At 36.4% G+C, this 23050-nt stretch overlaps 1 protein-coding gene across 10 annotated transcripts in view; it reads right to left on the bottom strand.

Annotated features, from left to right (window-relative positions):
* LOC101920564 (kinesin light chain 1) overlaps positions 1-23050 on the bottom strand; it is a 71988-nt gene that overhangs the window by 15926 nt on the left and 33012 nt on the right. For all 10 annotated transcript variants that reach the window (XM_055797051.1, XM_055797056.1, XM_055797074.1 and 7 more), the window contains 11 exons: positions 14326-14587; positions 11319-11549; positions 9225-9303; positions 7048-7273; positions 6435-6522; positions 5605-5706; positions 4773-4946; positions 4521-4620; positions 3593-3642; positions 3433-3500; positions 1387-1495 (listed from right to left, as the gene is read on the bottom strand). In XM_055797051.1, the coding sequence (XP_055653026.1) occupies positions 1387-1495; positions 3433-3500; positions 3593-3642; positions 4521-4620; positions 4773-4946; positions 5605-5706; positions 6435-6522; positions 7048-7273; positions 9225-9303; positions 11319-11549; positions 14326-14587 (1489 nt within the window). The remainder of the gene's footprint in view (positions 1-1386; positions 1496-3432; positions 3501-3592; positions 3643-4520; positions 4621-4772; positions 4947-5604; positions 5707-6434; positions 6523-7047; positions 7274-9224; positions 9304-11318; positions 11550-14325; positions 14588-23050) is intronic.

Genomic DNA, 23050 nt, shown 5'->3' with positions numbered 1-23050 from the left:
CAAAGCAAATATGTTAAAGATGCATCACATGTTCATGTCTTATTTTCAAATCACATTTGAATGACACACACCAAAAATGAAACTTCAGTAAAACCATGTGAAAAATCATCCTCAGTGAAAGTACCCGTATCAACTATTTTGCCCCCACCCTTGAATTTTTCTTGCTGAAGAACTTTTGTCCCAGGTTTATACTTTCCTCTTACCAGTTTCATTCCATTTATTTGGCAAACACAAGTTTTCCATCATTTTTTGTGGAAGAAAGAACTTAGCCACCTTATATCAAAGGGAACTGTTGCAGAATTCACTAGAAGAGCATGAGGTTTCCCAGGAACTTTTTTGCTCTCTCCCTTTTCCTGAAATCTTCTTCTATACACATCAAACACTACACTATCATTATTGAAAATACAACTTCAAATCAGTATAACCAATAAGAAACAGTACATTATCAATAAAGATATGGTCCATCACCTAAGTCAGCTTACTTGAATTTAGAATTTGAGTTTAGAATTTTACATGGACATATAAGAAAAATAAAATAAAAACCCAAACACTTCTGAAAAAAATACAAGTCTTATTTACTATTGCATAAAAACAAAACTGACCTTTACAAGCTTTTTTATTCTTACATTTTCTTATCTTGCTTTCAATTTTAACGCTGACTGACAAGCCATGTTTGCTTGTCCAGTCTTACGTGCTTTTTTTATGAAAGACATTGTATCAAATATCCAAAGGGGAAAGGAAAAACAAAAAGCCAACAACACCCTAACAAAAACAAACTCTCTCCCACCTTCTAAGACTGAGAAAGGGTTATCTGAACAGCACATCTGAGAGCACAGAGACAGCACTGAACTTCTCCACATTAGAAGTCCCCCCTTAAACTGTAATATCCATCCCATTGTTTTGCAAAAGTAACAGGAACAGTGACTGATAAAGTTATAAGGGTCTTCTAAAGGTCTGCACCAGTCAGTTGTATGCAGAACAGAACATTTTTAAATTTGACAGCTCCTTATTAAAAACAGAGGAGCATTACTGGCAAAAAAAGATTATCAACAGAAACACTCCATTTAACCCTAGTATGGTCTCTCTCCCAGGAGACGTAACCGATTGAGGACTGCTGGCCAACACAGTGTTCTCTTCTCTTCCATTTTCCACATAATTTCACTCCTAATTTGAATCATTACCCTGGCTACCTGGTGCCACTGCCCTAGCAATTAACCAGTTTGCAAGTGGTTAAGATGGTATCCAATTTATCACCAGTTCAGACTGGTCAGGCACCAGACTCTGAATAGTGAGAATTTTATATATTCTGCTCCTATAAGGTACTGAAGTTGAAAATCTGCATGACCACAATGCAGCAGTATCATTAAGGTGAATTTTCATACTTGCCTGTTTACGAGATCTCATTGCCGCCTCTTCTAATGTTTCAGCAGCTTCGAATTTGCCCTGTCGTCTGTAAAGTGCCCCAAGGTTCTTTAAGGTAGTTGTTACTGTTGGACTATTTAAAAAAAAAAAAAAAAGTATATATACCACACACTAAACCCTTCTCAATTCACAAAATAATGAAAACTTAAATTAATATAGTATTTATTATATTTTTGTAATTATTTAGTAAGTTTCTCTTGAAATATACTATACTGTACTCCATGTACCTGGAAAAAACTGTTAACCCCTTTCAAGGTGCATTAACAGCTGACACTATGATTAGTCAATAGCCCTGGAACTAGAAGTTAGTAACTAGCCTCTAGGTCTACTCAAGAGAAAACTGGAGTACTATATCCTTGTGTTTCTCAGATGCACCTGGAGGTGAAAATTTATCCCAATCTGAGTGTGCTCAACTGAATAATTGCAAAGCTTCCAGAAAAATAGGCCTAACTCATGCATACAGTGACCATTAGTTAGTCACAAAACAAACTAACAGTTCCTTTCATCAGCTTTTACTTAATACTTATTTGCAGGTTCTGTGCATTCAAACTACACTAGAACAAAGGGAAAAAAATAAAAATCTTACATTCCATTAACAAGCCTCACTCTCAAAGAAGACATTTTTGTTTCACTGACACAATGAGAATTAGCTCAGTCACAGTATTGTTGCGTCAAGTTTTGCTCCAGTAACAGCAGAGAAAAGATTTCCTCATGCATTAGAATGAACTAGTACATGAAAAACAAACCAACAAAACATATTGCACCCAGAGTTCAGGATGGAGAAAAAAAGAGCAGATTTCAGCAGTACAAAGGTTCTGTTGCTTGTTAAATACAAGAACTCAAACACTAAAGAAACAAGAAACCCTCACCAAGCATTTTCAGTACTAGGTGAAGTTTTTTTCTTACACCTGCACATTTCAAAAAAGGCAGTTAGGGAATAAAATTAAAGCAAAAAAAAAAAATATTTCACCAAGTGTAATCCAAGCTGAAGTCCTTTTTTCTCTTCTTTCATTTTAAAGTTTTTTCTTTCACACAAAACTATATACATGCACCTCAAATACTGTGTTTGGTTTTGGGCCCCTCACTACATAGAGGTGCTGGAGCGTGTCCAGGGAAGGGCAACGAAGCTGGTGAAGGGTCTGGAGCACAAGACTTATGAGGAGCCACTGAGGGAACTGGTGTTGTTTAGCCTGGAGAAAAGGAGGCTCAGGAGGAGCTTACTGCTCTCTGCAACTGCCTGACAGGAGGTTGTAGTGAGGTCGGGGTCCATGTCTTCTCCCAAGTAACAAGTGCTAGGACAAGAGGAAATGGCCTCAAGTTGCATCAGGGGAGGTTTAGATTGCATACTGGGAAAATTTCTTCACCGAAAGGGTGGCCAAGCACTGGCACTGGCTGCCCAGGGAGGTGGTGGAATCACCATCCCTGGAGGTGTTTAAAAAATGTGCAGATGAGGCACTTAGCGATGGACTTGGCAGTGCTGGGTCAAGGGCTGGACTTGATGACCTCAAAGGTCTCTTCCAACCTAAGTGATTTCATGATTCTGTGATATTCTTCAAACTATAGAAACTGACATAATGCTGAATTGTGGCAGTTTAACCTTGTTTTCTTGTGCCAACTAGAAAACAAGCCTCAGTTATTTGCAGTCTCCTTTTTGCTTCTGGCACTCTTATCTACAGATCTTGCTGGGGGCAGGGAGAGCATGTATGCCAACCAACGGTATAAAAAGAAAGAAAGATGACCTATGCTTCCATGTGAAGGATTGCCAAGAACACAACTGGTGAATTTTTTATGTCACTTACTAGGTCTAGCCAGCCTATGTTAAGAGATGCCTCAGGACTTGAAAACTGCTACTGTACTCCTGAAACCCAGTCCTGGGGCCTGAATTTTTAGTACTATAGTTTTTATAGTCCTAAGCAAGCAGCTGGTTGTTTCATTTTTAAATACACTTTAATCTGACATTTCTGGATACTGGGAATTGCTGTGGTGTTTGTCCTTAAAGAAGTTACCCACCTGTCAACTTTGCAAGCTTTGTACCAGCCACCATATTCTCCAAAAGATGTGCCATCTTTTTGCTTTCCCTAAAACAAAAGTAACATTGAAGAAAACTAACCAATTTGTAACTTAAACAAGTAAAAGCTAAAAAAAACCCCACTTATGACAATGTCCTTACTTTGCATTCTTCCCTCTCTTCTGCATGCATCCAAATAGGCTTATTTTCATCTGATGAAACAGAAGAAAACGGTTAATAGAATTACAAAGCTACAAAGTGTTTATTGATTTTCATCCTTCTGAAACGATGTTGTGAATCAGGGAATTAAACTATTACCACCACAAAAAACCTTACCGTCCATACTACAAGGAGACAAATAAACATGCACCTGCACCTCTTCTTTTCTAGTTCTACAGTCTGTCTTCTTTTCATATCTGAACTTAGAAACCCTTACCTCTGAGAACCTTTGAAGTCAGCATTTGCTGCCATCGATTTGTCATGTGCCCAGTTCTATGCTAGAAAACACGTATTTCTTTCTTTCATCTGTTATACTGTTTTGACATCTACTAAGTGGTGCATATGCTACCATCATGGAATGCAATGAAAATTCTTCACTGTGACTTCTAATTAATATAAGGCATTCAACTTCAATATACGGTGCAATTCTTAACTGAAAGGTATCTTCCCCATTCTTTAAAAGTATTAATGGAGGACTCACATTAACAATATATTTATCATTAAATACCCTGCACTGACTTTCTCCTGTGACTGGAAAGTGACATACATTTTTCTGCCACTGTAAAAATACAAAAATTGTTTTTGGTTTGGCATAAGATAAATTATGCCAGAAACACAAACCATAAAACACAAACCTACCAAGTCTACCTCTTGTAAGAAAAGCTCTCCCTTTCCATCAAACATTACTGCTGTATCTAAATACTTTCTTATGATGAATGTATTTCAACGCATCTATAATCTTACTTTTTAAGTCTTCCTCAAGCAGACAATTTTCATCAGGATACAATTAACTTCCCACAGATTTTATTTCTCTTTCTCAACAACTAAAAACATGAAACATACATTCAAATCTAGGGACTCGGTTTCTTACCATCTACAGAGCCAAATTCCCGTTCATGAGCACGAGTAAGAATCTCTTTGTATAAAGTTTCCGCTTGCTTAAATTTGCCCTGTTTTAGATAGCAGGATGCCTAAAAACAAAATACACACACACCCCAAGAAGATATCAGCACACTGTTTTATTTAGCTTGATAAACAATAAATACAGTACATGTTGAATAAAAGTGCATTTTAATTAATCAGAAAATTTTACTTTCTTAGATTTACTTTATAATGGGCTTACCAGGTTATTCTTTGTTTTTGCAACATTTGGATCATCTGGTCCCAGCTTGGTTTGGTAAATTTCCAGTGCCCTCTGATAGTAGTATTCAACCTCCTCATATTTACCCTGGTTCTGGCATAGTAAAGCCAAGTTATTTAATTGTTTGGCAACATCAGGGTGATCTTTCCCCAGGACCTGAAAATTAAATACCTTATATTAAAATATTATCTAGTCATCATATCAGGGTTTAGAAATGCATAATTTAGAAATAACCTGTTAATTTTTATTGCTCATCAATTCAACGCAAGGATGACAAAAGTAAAATCTGCATTTGAAAGATATGAAAGTTACTCAGTTCTGTAACAAACCGAGAATGCTGCAGAACTGCTCATAAGAATAATGCAAGTAGTATAATAACATCATATGCAGCACATTATACAAAGCCTGAAGATGCAGGCATTCAGTCTCACAGACTGGAATAAATATCCATGTGGTCACAGAACAATCAACTTAAAAATGTTAATGTTGTTTCATTATAAATTTCAATGCTTTGTCAAATCAATGATTAACTATCAAAATGGACAGAAAAAGGTAAAGAAGGTTAATTACAAGATACAGAATTTAGAATACACCCAGAGTGTTCCAGCAGCTCCACAGGACTACTGGAATTTATGAGTGTTTTAAATTTCAGACACTGCTGACCACTTGGGCATTGCTGACGCTGTGGTTTATCCGGCAGATCTACCCAACCAAACATTAAAAAAAAAAAAAAAAAAAAAAAAAAGTAGTGTTCAAACTTTGCCCTCTCCCTCAAAAAAATCCACTAAAAGGTGCTGTATTCTCTTACTCATACCTTTTCTCTGATTTCCAGAGCTCGCTTACACAATGGTTCAGCTTCTTTGTACTTTCCTCGTTTACCATAAAGTACTGCAAGATTGTTTAGAGTTGCTGCCACCTGTCAACAGTAGAGATATATTAATTACACTGGAATTTGCTGATACAAATATCTGATAAATGAACACATCTGCAATGCATCGATGTTTTCAAATTTTCCATGCACAGGATAGACCTCTTAAAATTTGCAAATGAAAGAATAATTATTATTGAATGCATACATACACAAATGAGGAAAGAAAAAAAAAAATCAAGAGATTACTTTTGCTTCATTTGTGGAAATGTCATTTAGTGCATATAGTTTCTTCGTATTTTCTTCTCTTACAAAGCTACCTCTCACATATATAATCAGAGATGCCCTGCTTCACACAGGCTACATGAAGTGAGATACCACATTAATTTTAAGCACCAAGTACAAAAGTTTGATTTACACATTTCATTTAAAAGCAGCAGTAGAACAAATCAGAAGTACCCCTTCAATCTGAGATTAATAGTGTGATTTCAGTAAGAAATTTAAAATCTTTCCCCACAAATTAATTTCCCACAGAAAATCCATGCAATCCCAAATCAACTATATCATTTATGGTGAAACTGCATTGAATAGAATGCTCAAAAGATATGTTAAGTATTTACGAGAAAGCGAAGAGTGTTACATTTTGGCCTCCTACCTGTACTGTTTAGAGATATGCCAGGTCTTAAAAACTTTCCTGTTGAGTTTAATATTAGAATGAGTTGAAAAAAATTCAGAGAAAAACACAACTAAACATATAATATTGCATATGTACAAACCGCTGGATGATCTTTGCCCAAAGTCTTTTCACGGATAGCCAAGGCATCATTCAGGAGATTTGCTGCATCTTTGTATTTGTTCTGGTCTCTAAATTTTAGAGAGTCATAATTAATACTGGCGATTCAGAAAAAGTCATAAAAATGAAGCTGACTTAAATAATGGCCTAAAGTTGCTAGTACAAAATAAAAATAATTGATAATATATTCAGAAATCAAGAAGTAAAAACATGAAGCCTGTAACTGTAAAGTTGTTTGCTGGCTGAGGACTAGCATCTACTACTACTTTACACTGTACAATTTATACCTCTAGACTACCTGTAAGTGAGTAATCAAGACAAGTCCCCTCAATAGACACCAAAAAAAGGAAAAAGTATCAATCCCAACTTCATTGCCAAAGCAAAGGCGCAGGCAACAATGCAGTAATGTGTTTGACTTTTAAGTACAGGGAGACATACAAATATTGCAGGACCCTCTTGAGAGTTTTAATAAAAATCAGGGAATGGACAATAAATGGAATGGAAAATAAAAACAGTCAAAAAATGTTAGTCTGAACATTTAACAGGTTGTAGCCAAATATTATTTAACTGATATATATCTATGTCAGTATACAAACCTGTACACCAAAGCAAGTATGTTCAACATCGTGGCAACATCAGGATGATCATGACCTGAAGTCTTCTCCAGATCTTCAAGAGCTTGTTTACAGAGAGGTACAGCAACCTCATATCTACCTTGGGAAGCATACTGGATAACAAGATTATGAAGGGTCCTTAATCTTGCTGGAATTTCATAGCCACCTTGTTGGGCAGCAGCTGCTGCACTGCTATGCTGCTGTTGAACTGAAAGAAATTCACAAGATCTCAAGTTGTTTAAAAGATGACTGTAACTAAAACATCTAAAGTTACTCCTCAATGACACAAAATGAGACTCGCTTTTATTTCTTCAATACAAAGCAGTATTTTTAGACAAAATACTTCACAGCAGTCATGCTGTCATGAAAAGCAACAGTGAAAATATGACCATTTACTCTTCGTATTCTGTCCAGTATTGTATTAATATTATTTTACACTCCTATTAGCTCAAAGGGCCAAATGTAATAAACCAATGAAGAAAGCAGGACACTATTTCAGCCAGCAAATCATTAACAACTCTCAAGATCATATCATAACTTTGCACTTAGAAATATTGACATTTCCCTATGGAAAGGAACATTATCATAGACAAGCCAAATACCTGCAGAAAAGCTCAAATGATTTGTCCTTCCTCCTTTACTCTCCTTCTCTAAGCATACAAATTCTTTTTGTTTCCCTTTGTCTGCTATACCAAGGAGTACTTCAGGTTGGCACATAAAGGATTAAAACACCCTGGATGCCACAAATAACAGTTTCAAGAGAAAAGACACTGAGTCAAAGTCAGTGTCAACAGTCAGGTCTTACTTAATAACCCTCAGGGCTTGGCCACTCATTTTCCAGTAGCTCCTAACCTTTGGCTGTTGCAACACCCACCTTCCCATTCCTCCCAAAAATCTGCTACCCCCTTTTCTCTTCATTTGGGAGATGTCTGGGAAGAGTGAGAAAATTCCCTCTTACTCATTTTCATTAAATTCTAGACAACAGAGGGTAAGGGCTCCCTCCAGCTGTGAGCCCGACTTTCTTCTCTGCTTTCTATTAAGCACAAAATGCTCTCACAGCAGCTGGGAGCCTTTCTATGTCAGTGGAACTACACAATTCCAAGCCTACACCCACAATCACTGCCTACCACAGCACTGAAGCATTTCAGTATTTTTCCTGAAGGTCAAGGAAATTACTGACATTATAAAGTGAAATAAGGTAAAGGGACTATGCAGGTATATATGCAGCTTTGCCATTCAACTTTCCTGCTGCAAAATTCTAGGAAAGCAAGGATAAAACTCAGGAGAGAATTCATGGTCAACATTAACCTATTCTAAATTCTTCAAGTCCTCCTTCCATTGCTGGCTATGGATAGCATTACCATGCTATCAAGAATGTAGTGCATCTTGTGTATGTGCCCATAAAGGAAATTTGAAAATGCTGATTACAAACGTGGGACACTTCAGACATTTTTTGAGAAGTCATTTGTCTATTAAGAACCATTGTACTACTAGCACGCTCCATATACACTACAATATCAATACATTATATAGTATCAGCTTTACACCCATATGACAGAACATTTCACTAAGCGAGGCTTATCTATTAATGGCTTCTTTCAATCACACCACCAAATCTCTACCTTAAACTTCACTGCATATTCATCAGTCCTTCTGACCTGATGACAGTACTTCTAGAATGAGTAGTAAAACTAAGGAAGACAACCTTAGCGAAGGACAAAAGATTGTATGAGAAAGGCTTCATACTGAAACCTGCCCCAAAATGTTAAGTCAGATCATTAAAAAGGTCAGTAACAGAATTCACCATCTGGTCAGACCATCGAAGAACTTCAATGTTTCAGAATCCGCCTCAGTCACTTGGAACAAACCTTTTCCATTCTGAGGCCCACAGGAAAGAGACTGCGGGGCAAATCTGAACAGAAGCCAGTCCCAAGAACTTTGTAACAGCTAGTAAACACTCTTTAAAAACCTAAGCCCCAGTTCTATACACATCAATGTACAGAATGTGTATCAATGACTGGTTTCCTTATTCTAGCAGAAGCATTCACCACTGCTGCTGTGTCCCAGAGGACACTAAGCATGGATTCATTTTTGTAAAGAGCATCTTTATACTCTGCATTGCAGAAATACACTAACATTGTAATCTGAAGTGCACTTACTTCCTTGTCCTTGGTCATCTTCATCATTGGGAAATAAGTCATCCAAAGGCTCTTTGGTGGAATCCGTATCTTTATCCTCCTATAGAACAGCCCCAAACCCAAACAAATTGTTACGCTTAAATCTAAGGCATAAAGGGACAGTCCATTTAATCACCAAAAGGAAAACTCTACATCCAGAACTTGGTAATTGACAAGAATAACATTTCTCATGTAAGTTTTATGAAGGTCTTATGTTCAAATGTATTTACATACTCTGTCCCAAAACAATACAGGACACCTTCAGAAGAGCCAGGAATAGAAATCAGGTCTCCTAGATTTCAGTCTCAATTTAAGCACACAAGAACACATCTGCTATTCTCACAGAGGCATTATACCTTATGAAAGTACCCAGTGAAGAGTGAGCGCTACTGAACACTGATTTGTCCACTGTACTTTTTCAGTTCTAAACAAAGTTATAGATGGGCAAGGAGGAGGAATAAAGAGACTTCCATTTCTGAGTACTCAACTTCTATACAAATAATAGGTTTTGCAGCTGTGATCTCTAAGGTTCAGAAAGGAAAAAAAACCTGCTTGGGAGTCATCTCCAATAGTCTCCATCCAGAATCATATTAATTTCTGCACAATCCATTAGTGTATACTGTTCTTAAACATCCAAAGATCATTCCAAATCCCACAATTATGTAAAATAAAGTAACAGATCATCCCTCAATCCTGTTTCTTAAATGTGAAATCTACACAGTATAAACAGTTGAAGTTCTCAGAAACATTAATCTCAGTAAGGAGAAGACCCAGGAGCAGAACACAATCCTATTTTTCTGGCTCTTCATCCAACACCTTTTCCACAAATGAGCAGACAACTGCTGCTGCTGGCATTCAAGTTCAGTGGTGGCAAAGTGGGTGTTCTGCAAAAACAGCAGATTGGTTGGACTAGATCTCAGATGGGAAGTTTGTAATTTTAAATGTGCTGATTCCACCCCCATACTGAGTATATACAATTGACTGTTTTCAACGGCTAACAACAGAGATTGTCCATATGTCCATAAAATGCTTTGCTTACTTTGACCCTATTTGCCAATTAAACTTCAAATAACGGTGCTATTTGGGCCATCTGCAGATTACAGTTCAACAGTTAGCACATCAAAATCCTAATATTCCCTCCTCCTACCCCTTTCCTAAACTGGCTTCACTGGAAGTATTCAGCTACAAATAAACACCAATTCATGAAATAGCACTGAAAAGTTCCGCATGCAATTGACCAAAACAACTCTCACTACTCATAATACGTTAGAAAGGATTTAGTTAAGCATGACTAACACACACGCATTTACAACCATTATGTTGCTAAAATAACTGGTTATGAAAACAGTTCTTTCCAAGACACAGCTGAGCAGGTCTGAACGCACAAAATGAGATCTTTCCCTATAGTGCTACCTAACTTAAGGAAACAAAATAAAAGGATACCAAGAAGGGCAAATAATTCAGAAGTCTTTTTAAGTGATAAATTACTTCTGAAAATTAAAATCGTATCCATTTTCTCTCTGAATCTAAGAACGTGTAACACAATGGGCTAGCTAAACACAACTGAAAACATGCAGATGATCACAAAGTCTGGCAGAAGGTCCTGAAAGGGGGTTCAGTAACATCCTATCTTAGTATGAATTCTCAACAGATATAACTAGACAAAACTTAACTATTTTTCTTGCTGTCAAAATAAGCCAAGTCCCTTATGTACTTAGGATCTCTAATATTTTACATTCCTCACTTATATGAACTGTTGAATTTACAAAAGGAATTTTTTTGTTTGGTTCAGGTTTCTTTTTTTTCAGCTAATATGATACTAAATATTTATGGATTTTGATTCTCATATGTATTTTACTATCTACACACAACAAAACATGTACTCTCTTAAAATAAAAATGAGCCGAACTCTCAGAATCTTCCTGCAAACTATGTGACACTGGTAGAAGGTAAGCATTTTAATGACAAGTTTATGTGACAGACAAATAAAACTATTCTAACTGTCATTTCTTGGTAAGCGGGCAGGTTACAACACATATGTAAATGTAAGGTGCTTTTCACTATACAGCTACTTACTGATGGTGAAATATCATCATCATATTTTTTTAATTGATTCATGAATTCTAGATGTTTCTTTTCTTCCTCCAGTTGGGCCACAGATTGCTCACTTTTCTGTAGTTTCTGTTGTGTATTGGCTAGTTCATCCCGTAGCCACTGATTTTCCTGGCATAGCCGGCGAACCTGAGCACGCAATTTCTGCTTCTCTGATTCCACTGCATTTAAGTGATTTGACAAGGCCATCATCACCTAAAAAGGAGAAGGTGTCACATGACATACTTTCTGTACAATGCAGTTCTGTATTTAACGTAAGCTTTTTATTATTTAAAACCTATGTCAGCTGTGAAATCTGGTAAACATTCACACTTCTGTTTTTTATACATCTGGTTCTCACTTTTCCTCTAACATTTTTTACCATTTTTTCAGCCAGAATTAACCTAGAGGAACTCTTTACTAATGGCTGTTTTCCATGATGCTATCAGAAATCAAATTGTTTTAGAATTCCCTGAAGATTACATATAATCTTAAAATATATGAAAATTTTGAACTAGATTACTGAAACTGAAACCTTTGTTCCACTCCATGAAATGGAGCAGTGATACTTTTAACTTGAAGGAACACAAAAATAACTGAAGAACACAGAGCTCTAATTTAGCAGCTTTCAGACAAAAAAGGATTCATATACCTGCTTACAATTCATAAGGATGAACACCTCAGCATAATGATAATACTTCAAAGGGACAATTATACTGCTGAGATCTAAATATGCAACTGAACACACAGTTTATGTAAGCACTTTATATATACATATCATAAGCTTGAGTGTGTAGACATTCACTGTATTTGAACAGTCACGTTACAGACAAAAAGTAGAACAGCCATAAAAGCAGCCTACTTGGATTGGGTTTTTTGCTAAACAAAGTTAAATGAAAAAGGAGCTTGTTAAGTGAAAGCCGAACAGTACATACAGAAGATATTCTCCCTTCTCTGTTTATATAACCTCCCACTGATACACGTAGAACAGCTGACAGCAGTCCCTTTACAGGAAGCACACCTTGTAAGAATGGGCCACTGGTGATAATACAAATCTTTTAGATGAGTTCAATATCCTCAAGTTATTAGCATTTTACCACCTCAATTTCATGTTTCTTTAAAACAAAGTTACCTTGAAGTGTTTTTAAACTAAGATTTCATGTTAAACTAGTGTCCTTAACTGAAATTTCAGCTTTCAAAAAATACATCAAGCCTTTAGAAACCACTTTTTCCTATAAAGGCATGAAAACCTCCAGGTATAATTTCCTAATACCAGTCCAAATCTCCATACTTCGGCATCTACCTATTTACATATTCAAAACTGTCAATAATTTAAATTACTTGGACTAGTCAAACAGTGGCATTTGTAACATAAGAAAGTATGCACAAAAGAAATCAGTGATAATAGGGTCAGTATTCAAACAACACTGTACAAGCAACAATGGCAAACTAAACTCCTTTGTAATCTTACCCTCTAGAATTAACTGAAATAAAAGTTTGATTAGTTCCTTCAGCAAAGTCAGTTTCATTTTCATGGAAATAACACTTATGTCATCAGACCTACATTCACGTCACAAAAACATCCATAAAATATTTCCATATCTTAATTTAAATACTGCAAATAAAAAAAAAAAATTACATTGTTGCAACCCAAAATGCGCAGGAAGACCAGGCTTATCAGGTCTGAGAGTAATAGTTTGAAGCATAATTGCTTTCCTAACAAAAGCAGCAGTTGCAAGTTTCTTGGCTTCTCAGTGCCACCGTTCACAAAACACCATGTGGGGCAAACAAGGCACCAACATCCACAACTGCGGCTGATGAAATCAGGTAAGAGTGAAGAAAAAGAACTAGCTTTTCAGAGTGCCAATACCATCTCAAAGTTCTGAGAGAGAAGTTACTCATTCACTCTTCTTCAGGCACCCATAAAGAGTAACTCGACTATTGCAATTGCATCCCATATATCTTCTGGTATTTTCTTCCAATACAAGGAACTGAAGTTCATATAATATACTAAGGCCTGACAGTCTGTACCACAGTGTCCAGGGCTTCTACATTCCCATGTCTGGTAACCTGTATTTGTTCATCATTCTCTCAGGCCTCAGTTCACCATGAACCAATGCACACAACACAACTTCCAGATCACCAAACAATAATAGCTCGATCCAGATAAGATGACTGATCACAGTTACACATCAATATAAAGCCTACTAATGTAAAGCTAACTCACTGGCGTTTTCAACTCATTTGCAAACACTCTGCCATTTTACACTTAACAACTGTGTCACATCACATTGTTTCAGGTTTTTGACCTAGTACAAAATACCCTAAAGTTGGACTGTAAATATAATCCTGACATCCTGACTAAATGCATCTTAACACTCTACTTCTGCAGACAATATCTTCATCAACTAAGATAGCTCACAGAAATCAGCTCAGAGTCCTTTAACACAACTGTGAAAGTTGTTCAGATTCTGTACTCAATTCGTAACCTCTAAAATGCTTTTAGATTCAACTTAGTAAAACGTTCAGTAAACAGTAGAGATGCTCAATCTCCAGAAGCAGCATGAGCTACTATAAAGAATCTCATAATGGAATATAAACATGAATTTAAGGTTAGGCACAGCTCAAAGGTTGGGGCAAGTTATTTGTCTGTGTGTGAGACCTCCCCATGCAATAATTTAGAGTTAAAATGCAAACGCTCAGCTCTTGAGCTGCTCAAACACTGCCTATCTAATGCCATGGAAAAGGCTAAATACAAAATAGCAACTGTCTCACTGAAGCAGCGAGGAGCTCAGTTATGAGCTTCAGTGCTTTAACACTGAATGTGTAATTAGTTCTGCAACACAGCAAGACAGTATCTACCTCTTAGTCACAGCAGTCTTTTTCCTTAATATACAATAGCAACATAAATGTCCCAGCACATTTCTAATATTTAGTAAGGTAAATGGAAGACCTCAGAGTCTGAAACGCTTTATTTCTACTGCAATTTTACCTGTGCTTCACTAAGGCCAAGCTCCAGCATTTCCAGTGACTTTCGAATCATGTTTGATTTTTCTTCAACCAGATTAGTCTCATCATCTTTCTTCAAACATTTCAGTGTTTCAAGTAAGCTCTGTAAAATTGAATTGTGTTCATTCTTCAGTGCCTCTAGTCCATTAATCACTTGCTTAGTTTTGGCAATGATTTCATCTTGAGTAAGCTTCTCCAACTTCTCTTCCTTTAAATACACCATTGTGGACATGTTTTCATACATTCTGAAATGGAAGAGTACACTAGTTAATCCAAAAGTAAAAATAAAATAAGCTGAATAAAGTTTTCCTTTAAGAAGTCATTACAACATATGAATCTGAAATGTATTTGCAGAATGTAATTGTATTTTTGCAAAAATTTTACAGCGTTTTAAGTCCTAGGTTTGAACAGTGCTTCAAGTTTTCCAGTTTCTATTTCCAGATTTAATATTAACAATAATTCATAAGCCAAACAGGAACAGAAAAAAAAATATACTACAACACAGCAGAAGAATTTCTGATGAACATTGAAGAACAGGGCTGCATCTCCAAGATTCTAGTTTGTGCAAAAGCAAAGTAGCTGGTGTAAAAAGACATACTGGAATAAATACAGCTACGTGTAGATGCCACTGATATACACCTATCTTCATAAATATCCACAAAACAGAGCTTGAAGAATTTGAAGAAATACCATCCAACACTTTAAAAGCGTTCATCGTAAGAAAAATTACCCTTTTCCAGTAAGAAGGGAACACCACCTTCATCCTTTTCCAAGGGCTAGAAAAGCTATTATCACTACGTATTTTGAAAATAACAACTACCCCCTAAGATTACGTTACATTCGTTATTGTAACTCTACAGTTACATATAGACATTCAATTGCCTACAGGCCTAGATGCAGCTGTTCTGAAGAAGTTGCAACAGCTGTCTCATGCTGGGAAAAATGGCTTGTATAGCACAATTCTTGCAAGAAACACTCTACTGTGCTATTTTGTCCATACCTCATGCACTACATTAAGGCTAGCAAATTTCAGAATGTTTCTAAACACCTTTACCAAACGCAAATGAAGATCAAAAAGAATTTAGCAATTCAGGTATCTGTACTATCACACATGCTATAACTGAACTGACAAACAAGTATAACAATGTAAAAAATACAAATAGAAGACACAGAAATCACTTGACCCTTTTTAAACTTCACCAGAAAAATGTTCTATAGCAAAAATAATTGAGGAATTGCTCCTTTATATTTAAAAGATTTATATCTTTGAGCGAACCAGGAAGTATAAATTAGAATAAAGTAGGAAAGGTTTCTCAAAAGCAATAAATTAGCACATCTATATGAAGCCACTTGGGGAAAGGTCTGATTAACATTTAAAATGAATTAGCTAAACTGTATTAAAACTTTGTACAGAAACAAGTCTAGTTTTAGCAGAAAGCAAAAAAAAATTACCATCACTTACATCTTGAGTAAGAGTGCTATAAGGAACATGCATATATGCAACACTTCATGAGAAGAGCCAAAGAATGTGCTCTTACACTTTTGTATTACATTAAAAAAAAAAGTTGCACTTTCTGTTTATATACACTCAAATTACCCTCTCTTTTATGATCTCCTGCAACACATCACCTAAAAGGCATACCTATTTGTCACAAAAGTGCTGTACACTATATTGGTTTATTTTTTAATAATCTATTGTCTGAAAACACAGATAATTTGGGGAAACAGTGGATTTGGCTTTACCACTGTTTAATACAAGAACTGTATATTCACAAATACATGTAACACAGAGCATATGCATCTGTATAAAACATCTAACCTATAATGGCATAAGAAATCAACTCACCAAAACCTGATGAGCAGAATGATATTTACATATTTCCCATTTATGACCTGAGAACTATTACCCACAATTTTAAAATAACATTTTTAAAGCACATACTCTCTAAAACTGTGTGAGTCAAATTTGTAAATAAATGCTTATAACACGTACAGTCATATAAGAAATTGTTACGGATTATGCTAAATTCAGCATACAACTCAACCCTAATTACTGTCAGCATGCTTTCATGCCTTCAACTAGCAATTTCCATCCTGAATGCAAAGAACTGAACCTTTGATCATAAGGAAATAAAACCAGCAGAAGACATCTAATGAATAGGGACTTCCATTTTGTATTAGAGAAGTTCTGAGAAATATGATTTTTAAATACCTAGAGTTTTTCTCCAACATTCTAGGTTAAGTACATGATCATTTGTCTGTCTTACATGAACAGTAGTATCAATTCCTTCTGCGTGCTTCAGTCTTTTATTGTCATTCTACACCGAAGATTGAAGGCAGGTGTGTGCACGTATGTATGTAGCACATGTATAGATGCAGTTTAAAAAAAACGGCACATTTTAACCCCTTATTTAGTAGAAAGTAAATGAATTCTAGGTGAATACAGACAAATTAGCAGCCATTCACTGTTACAAAAATAATACACAAAACCAAGAAAGTAACTACTAAAATCTACATTAGGCATTGCAATGGTCAAGCTTTCATGCAAAAAGAATAAAGGAGCCTGGAAAGTACCTATCCAACATGAAATCCAGCCAAAAGACACATCTGTGTGCACAGTTACATCTACGGTGTGATACTGACACTGATTTATTACTTTAAGGAAAAATGGTTGTCAGATCATAGACAGAATCAGGCACATAGCTCTGGTTGAACACACTAAGCGTGCACTTAGGGAAGGGAAAGCTGGCACAGAAGCTCTGGAAGAAAGGAAAAGCGGGTTTAAACCCAATGGGGCAAAAATATACTTAAAGCCCACCAGAGCAGTAAACCTGCTTTACAAATACACGCTTCTTGTCTCAATCTGGTGGGCCAGATTTTTAGCCACCTCATTCTAAACCAAAAGTAGCCATAAGCTTTCACTGCCTCAGAGCTACCAGTACAAGCAACTGTACCAGAGCTGGTGTCCAGTGAAAAGGCTACAAGACAGACTGATCTGAAGGTCCACGCAGCCTGGGAGAGGGATTCTCAAGTCTCCTCCTGTGAAAATTGTTTAGCATCCTAATCTCTCCCACCAACAGGAAAGGAATGAATGTTTCTGCATAGGTTTTGTCTGTTTAAACGATCTCTGTGCAAAACGCTACCAAAAAATTGGACAATGTTGTTTGGAGTTTTATAGGTTGTGCTTGGGAGAATAATTTAGAAAGCGGGAGGACAGCATGATAAATTACGTGTTTGTTATCAGATCTGATTCTTTGAAGGAGTAAGATTAATAAATAAATGTCTAATGTCTTTTTAAGAGTAGTATGGAGGTGTGGTGCTGTTTCCATCATTTTTTTTACAAATGTTTTACAAAAGGGTATTACCTACTCATCAAACAAGACCATATTTGAATACATAATCATACAACTAGTTTTCCATACCCTGAGGCAGCAAATCCCATACAGGAAGCAAAAAAGTTAAATTTGTATGCAGGAAGTAGGCATGCATGTATACAGAGGAAAAGAGACAAAATCTACCATGCCTTTCTATTGTAGCTTTTCAAAAAAGTTAATTCTTTCTTCCTCTATTTTTTCCCCACAGAAAAAAAAAAAAAGGGGCATAGTCAAAGGCTTCTTAAGCCTCCACTGCACTTCAAATTTTACCTGTTATAGAGCAGGAATTCTAGACTCAAATATTAATTTCTAATTCAGTGTACAATTGAAAACAAAAAAAAAAATTAAATGTACAAAGGCTTAGTTGGAAAACAGAATTCTGGATGAGAAGAAAAAAACCAAAATGCAATGCAGCCAGAGTTACAGACTAGCCATCTGGCTTAAGCAATTTACATATCGTATTAAATATGTGCCTGTGTAGATCTTGAGTATTTACCTTCCTGGTTTACTTACCACAACACAGACTATGCTAAAGTACTTTCCAACACTAAAAAAAAAAAATCAAGCAATTTTCTTCAAACATAAAAAAAAATGAACTTGGACAGATCAACATAAAAAAGCCCTACAATGACAACAGCTAAAGAGAGTTTTGCAAAATTTTGTAACATGCACTCCAATCAAAGAAATGGATTGGGAATAGCAGGAATCTGAACTAAAGAAAGCATAAGGAACACAAAGCCAAGTCAAGTAACCTCTGGTATAATCTCATATACAAACAACTTAAGTGGCTGTATCTTTAGGTATTTTGTTATTCATAAAACTTTCAAACCAATTGCACTAGTAATGCTGACAAGCACAGTTTGTGCATAAATTCTCATACGGGCATAACACACATCACAGCTAGCTACTTAAGATCCTCAACTCAAAAGGATCTCTCAAACATAAATAGCTTTTCCTACTCAGCTGCTTAAAAAAAAAAGTGTCATTTCCCTGCAGATCACCTCAAAGAATTCTTCAACCAGAACACAAAAACGTATGAATCCTTTGCATAGGAACACTAATAAAGAAAGAACATTTTTCTAAGAAACCCAGAAAATACTTTTTTTTCCTCTTTACTAAAGATTAGCCCAGGTCCTAAACACAAATATAAAAACAAAAAAATAAAATGGTTCTAGTTTTTATTTTGATTTTCTTGCTATGTACCTCTAAGAATTCCCTTTCTCAGTATTGACGTTTTCATTACTTGTCAGCTTTCAAGTACTAAAACCTTGGAAGATAATCTTTTAGCATCTCTAGTGTCTGATCATTATAGTTTTAAAATACAATCTGAAATACAATAAAATAAAAGTTACAAAAATAAATCCCAAAGTCCGTAAACTGCTGTGACAAGCCAAATTCTTCCTAAACTCTTTCCTCTGAATATTAGTTAGCAGGTAGGATAGCTGAAAATTGCAGAATAAAGTGTCTGCATACAAGAGAGAGTAAATCATCTTCCTAACATAAAAGCTACTACAAGACTGGCCCAAGCCGTACCTATGGGCCCTGTCATCTACAAGTACAATACCAATTCCACAAAGATATAGCATGTACTCATTTGAGGGGTTTGTATCTCCAATATGTACCTATCAGTTCACTGTTCTGTAACAATAATCAGTCTATTCAGACCTTTTAACCCTAATTTCACTCTTAGTTCCTCCTTAATGAAATGGCAAGACTCAGCATCCTACATCTGGCATGCACCCGTTTCATTTTGTATTAGCTGCAAATTACAAGTCATTAATTCCGGGCTCAGACCAACAACACAACTCATTACACACGGAACACACCATCTTGAAATACTACGAGCAGCTTTAACTGCTAATCTTCGTGATGTGGAAAACTACCTTCTCAAACAATCCGCACAAGTCACAGGCCATCCAAGCACAAAAAGAAAGCCACCAACAAAGGCAAGAGATGAAAAACTGTCTGCGAGGGACACCAGTAGTATGTCAGACACTACCTTAACCGCACCCCTTCCTAACAAGGCAGCTCGGCGACACACGAGTCAGAAATGGCAAGGATGAATCACCCACTGATGTCTTTCATATACTTAGGTATTTGTAAACGGACTCACACAAGAAACATTCCAGTCTGAATGTATTGCTGTTATGGTTTACAGTCAGAAGTCTCCAAACCTGAAAGAACAATGGTTACTTACATGTTTTTAAAAATCTAAAATGTTAATTTCTCTTTCTCTGTGAGGCTATTTCTGCTATCCCAATTCATATTGCCATACATATGAAAATTTATAATCTTTCTCTTTTTGTTTGACTTGCCCTCCTTTTAAGTAATTAAAAGGATCCCTTACACTCAGGAATTTCATTCCACTGAGTATGTCTAGCTCCACAAAAGAAACAGAGTAGCTTTTCCTTCTTGACATATTCAGGACTATAGCTGAACTGCCAATGCTATCTATCACTCTTTTCATCAATCTATATTTGAATCCACACACGAGCCTCTACGGAATAAAAAAATCTTGGACTCCACCTGCAAACAGTGTCCTGCTGGAGGTCAGACTCAAGGTACGCTCGCTGACCCAGTTCTATAAACAGAATACGGCTGCACTTCTGTACTGCCTCAGGTTTCCAAATACGTGATGTCAGAAAGACTCTTTACAATTCAGTGCCCATGGACACAATCTACCTTAAAAATAACTCAGTGAGGACAATTAGCAGCACATACTGGAAGCTGTAGAAGTTTAGCATTTATAAAGGTAAATGCACTAATTTCTGAAGAAATGCACAAGCGTAGAACAGCTTGACTAAAATGTCTAAATGCCAAAAAACTTGAATACTGGCAGAGATTTCCACTGGACTAACGTGGCTGTTGCTTTTCTGTTGAGAGTAGGTGCAGCCTACTCTCCACACCGCATCAGTGGGAAGAGGCTGCACAACCACGTGTTCTACCCCGACATTACAACAGCATCCACCTCTGAAAACAACTGCATCAGACTCCAGAAAACTCCAGTGGCTATCAGTAACCCCACCCACTGCATTAAATTATGTTTAAGTGAAGAGGATTATGTACTTTTTTAGCTGAAGAACACAGCCACTGTACATTTGCCTTGATAAACGTTGGAATCTTTTAATGTCACAGCCTGCTATTAAAAAAAAAAAAAGCACACCTTTCAGGGGAAAGCTTTAGATTCTTTGGAAAACTAAAAAGTTAAGGAGAAAAGCGGGCTAACAAACTATTGTTTGCTAATAAAAGATATTACAGCAAAAATAACCCCTATAAAACCTGTAGCAAGGGTGAGGCTAACAATTCGCTTTGAGAAAGCACAAGCTAAGATCTGCACTGCTGAGAAAGCACAGGCTATGAAGATATGCACTGCTGTGGGGTCCTTTTTTTAGATTTCTATAGCACACAGCAAAACCACTAATGAAGCGCATACTGTTTCTCAGCAATCATATCTGCATGCTTCTAAGGAACAATCTTATACACTACTGTGAAACAGAAAGTTTTGCACATTTCAAGGATAACTGACAAGTGTTAAGAGTATTTTCAACCCTCCTTCTTTTGTAGCAAGTGAACTATTTTCATTAAAATTATGACTTCCTGATGAAACAGTCAATTCAGTAAAAAAACTCTACAGTATAGAAATATTCAGTGGCTTAAAAACGTCCTGTAACTACACAGATTATTTTTCCTCTTAAATAAAAGGCTATTATGGTGTCAATCCCTTGACAGTACTCGACTGAATAAACACTAGCTACCAGCTAGCATTTCAATTATCATGATACAGTCAAATCTGTATCCTTTTAACTGCAGACAATCCAGATGACCTGCCAGTCTAACAAATCTCTTTTTGATTCAATCATATCTGGAATTCCATAACGCTGCTGCAGACCACGGCCAAATTCCACCTTCCTCTTCCAGCTCACATAGTGCAGTAGACACAGAGACCCTCAGATGATATGGCTACCCCCCAGACACATTATTATGCCTGCTCCCATTATTTATGTAAAAGGAATCAAGGGAAATTATCCTCTTTCTGGCATACTTCACCCACTACATTTTACCTTTCTGAAGTCCTAAGAATAGATAGTGATTAAAACACAGAATAGCAACATATGCTAAGATCACTGTGGATTATTCCTCCTCTGAAAAGTGGCATCTGTTTAGATCCTACAATCAGTCTGCACGTATCATAAGCGTGTTAAGAGAAAAATTTATTCTCTGTATACATTCCCAAGCTCTTCTAGCATCTTGGGTTTCAAATGAAGCTGGATGGAAATAAGATCCTTCTATGCATTTGTTATCACATCAAAGATTACTCTTTGTCAAAGCTGAAGCAAGTGCAAAAGAAATCTGACAGGCACGTGTCTAAGGCAGTTTAGTAGACCCAGTCAAGATTTTAAAGGAACTACACTAAAAGCTGTACTTTCACAAAGATATCTGTTTATTAAATCTTTGTTAATCGAGGTTACTATCATTATTACAGATTGGTAGTACATACATACTTCCTTACTCTAAATCTAAACCAGTATACTTAGCAAATATCCTCAGACCTGTGGCAAGATCAAAACTGTGTTCTTTTCCAGAATAATAAAACTGAATACAAACCTCTGCTGCTGTTTGGTAGTCTTGGGCAAAGAGCTCTAATGCCAATCTGTTCATTTTAGTTATGTTGATGCAATTTCTGCAGACGGACAGACTGCAAATCGCAAAGTCTCCTGCCCCTTGGAGCAAGGGAGTTGTCTCTTCTGTACTACTGCTGTGTCAACAGCAAACAGCGTCTGTTGATCTTCAAAGCCAGCACTTCCTTCATTTCCTGTCAGCACTAATAAACACTTCCAAGCAGCCGCCAACGGACCCCAAGAAATCAGAGCATTTTGCCTGTTCACTAGAACCCTGACACAACATACCAGTCTGGGCTGCACAGGATTTGCCTAGTGCTTATGACCACAAAGCACACTTCACTGGATCATTTTAACAAAATAATCATGACTGTATTAAGAGCAGTTACATAAAGACAGATTAAACATATTTAAATGCATCAGAAGGCAGAAGTTGAAGTATTTAAAAAATCATTGTATTTACCCTCAGTTACCAAGAATGCTTGCCACAAAAAACAAAGATATATCAGGAAAAACAAAGGGTAATTTTATTCAAAAGAACTGTATTGTAGTTTAGTATTTTGTAGTTATGAAGATGTGCTTCATAAATTACCTACTTTAAGTGGATTGAAAGGAAATTTTGACTGTGTTTTTAAAGAAATACTGTCAACAGTTTGAGTTACAAATCCATCATCATTATCAAACTCCACAGTTTTTACCCTCAATATTCCAAGAA

The sequence above is a fragment of the Falco peregrinus genome, chromosome 1 (genome assembly GCF_023634155.1).
Source record: "Falco peregrinus isolate bFalPer1 chromosome 1, bFalPer1.pri, whole genome shotgun sequence".
NCBI lineage: Eukaryota > Metazoa > Chordata > Aves > Falconiformes > Falconidae > Falco > Falco peregrinus.
The sequence above is the reverse complement of the archived record's forward strand: the minus strand, read 5'-3'. Positions and strand labels throughout refer to the sequence as shown.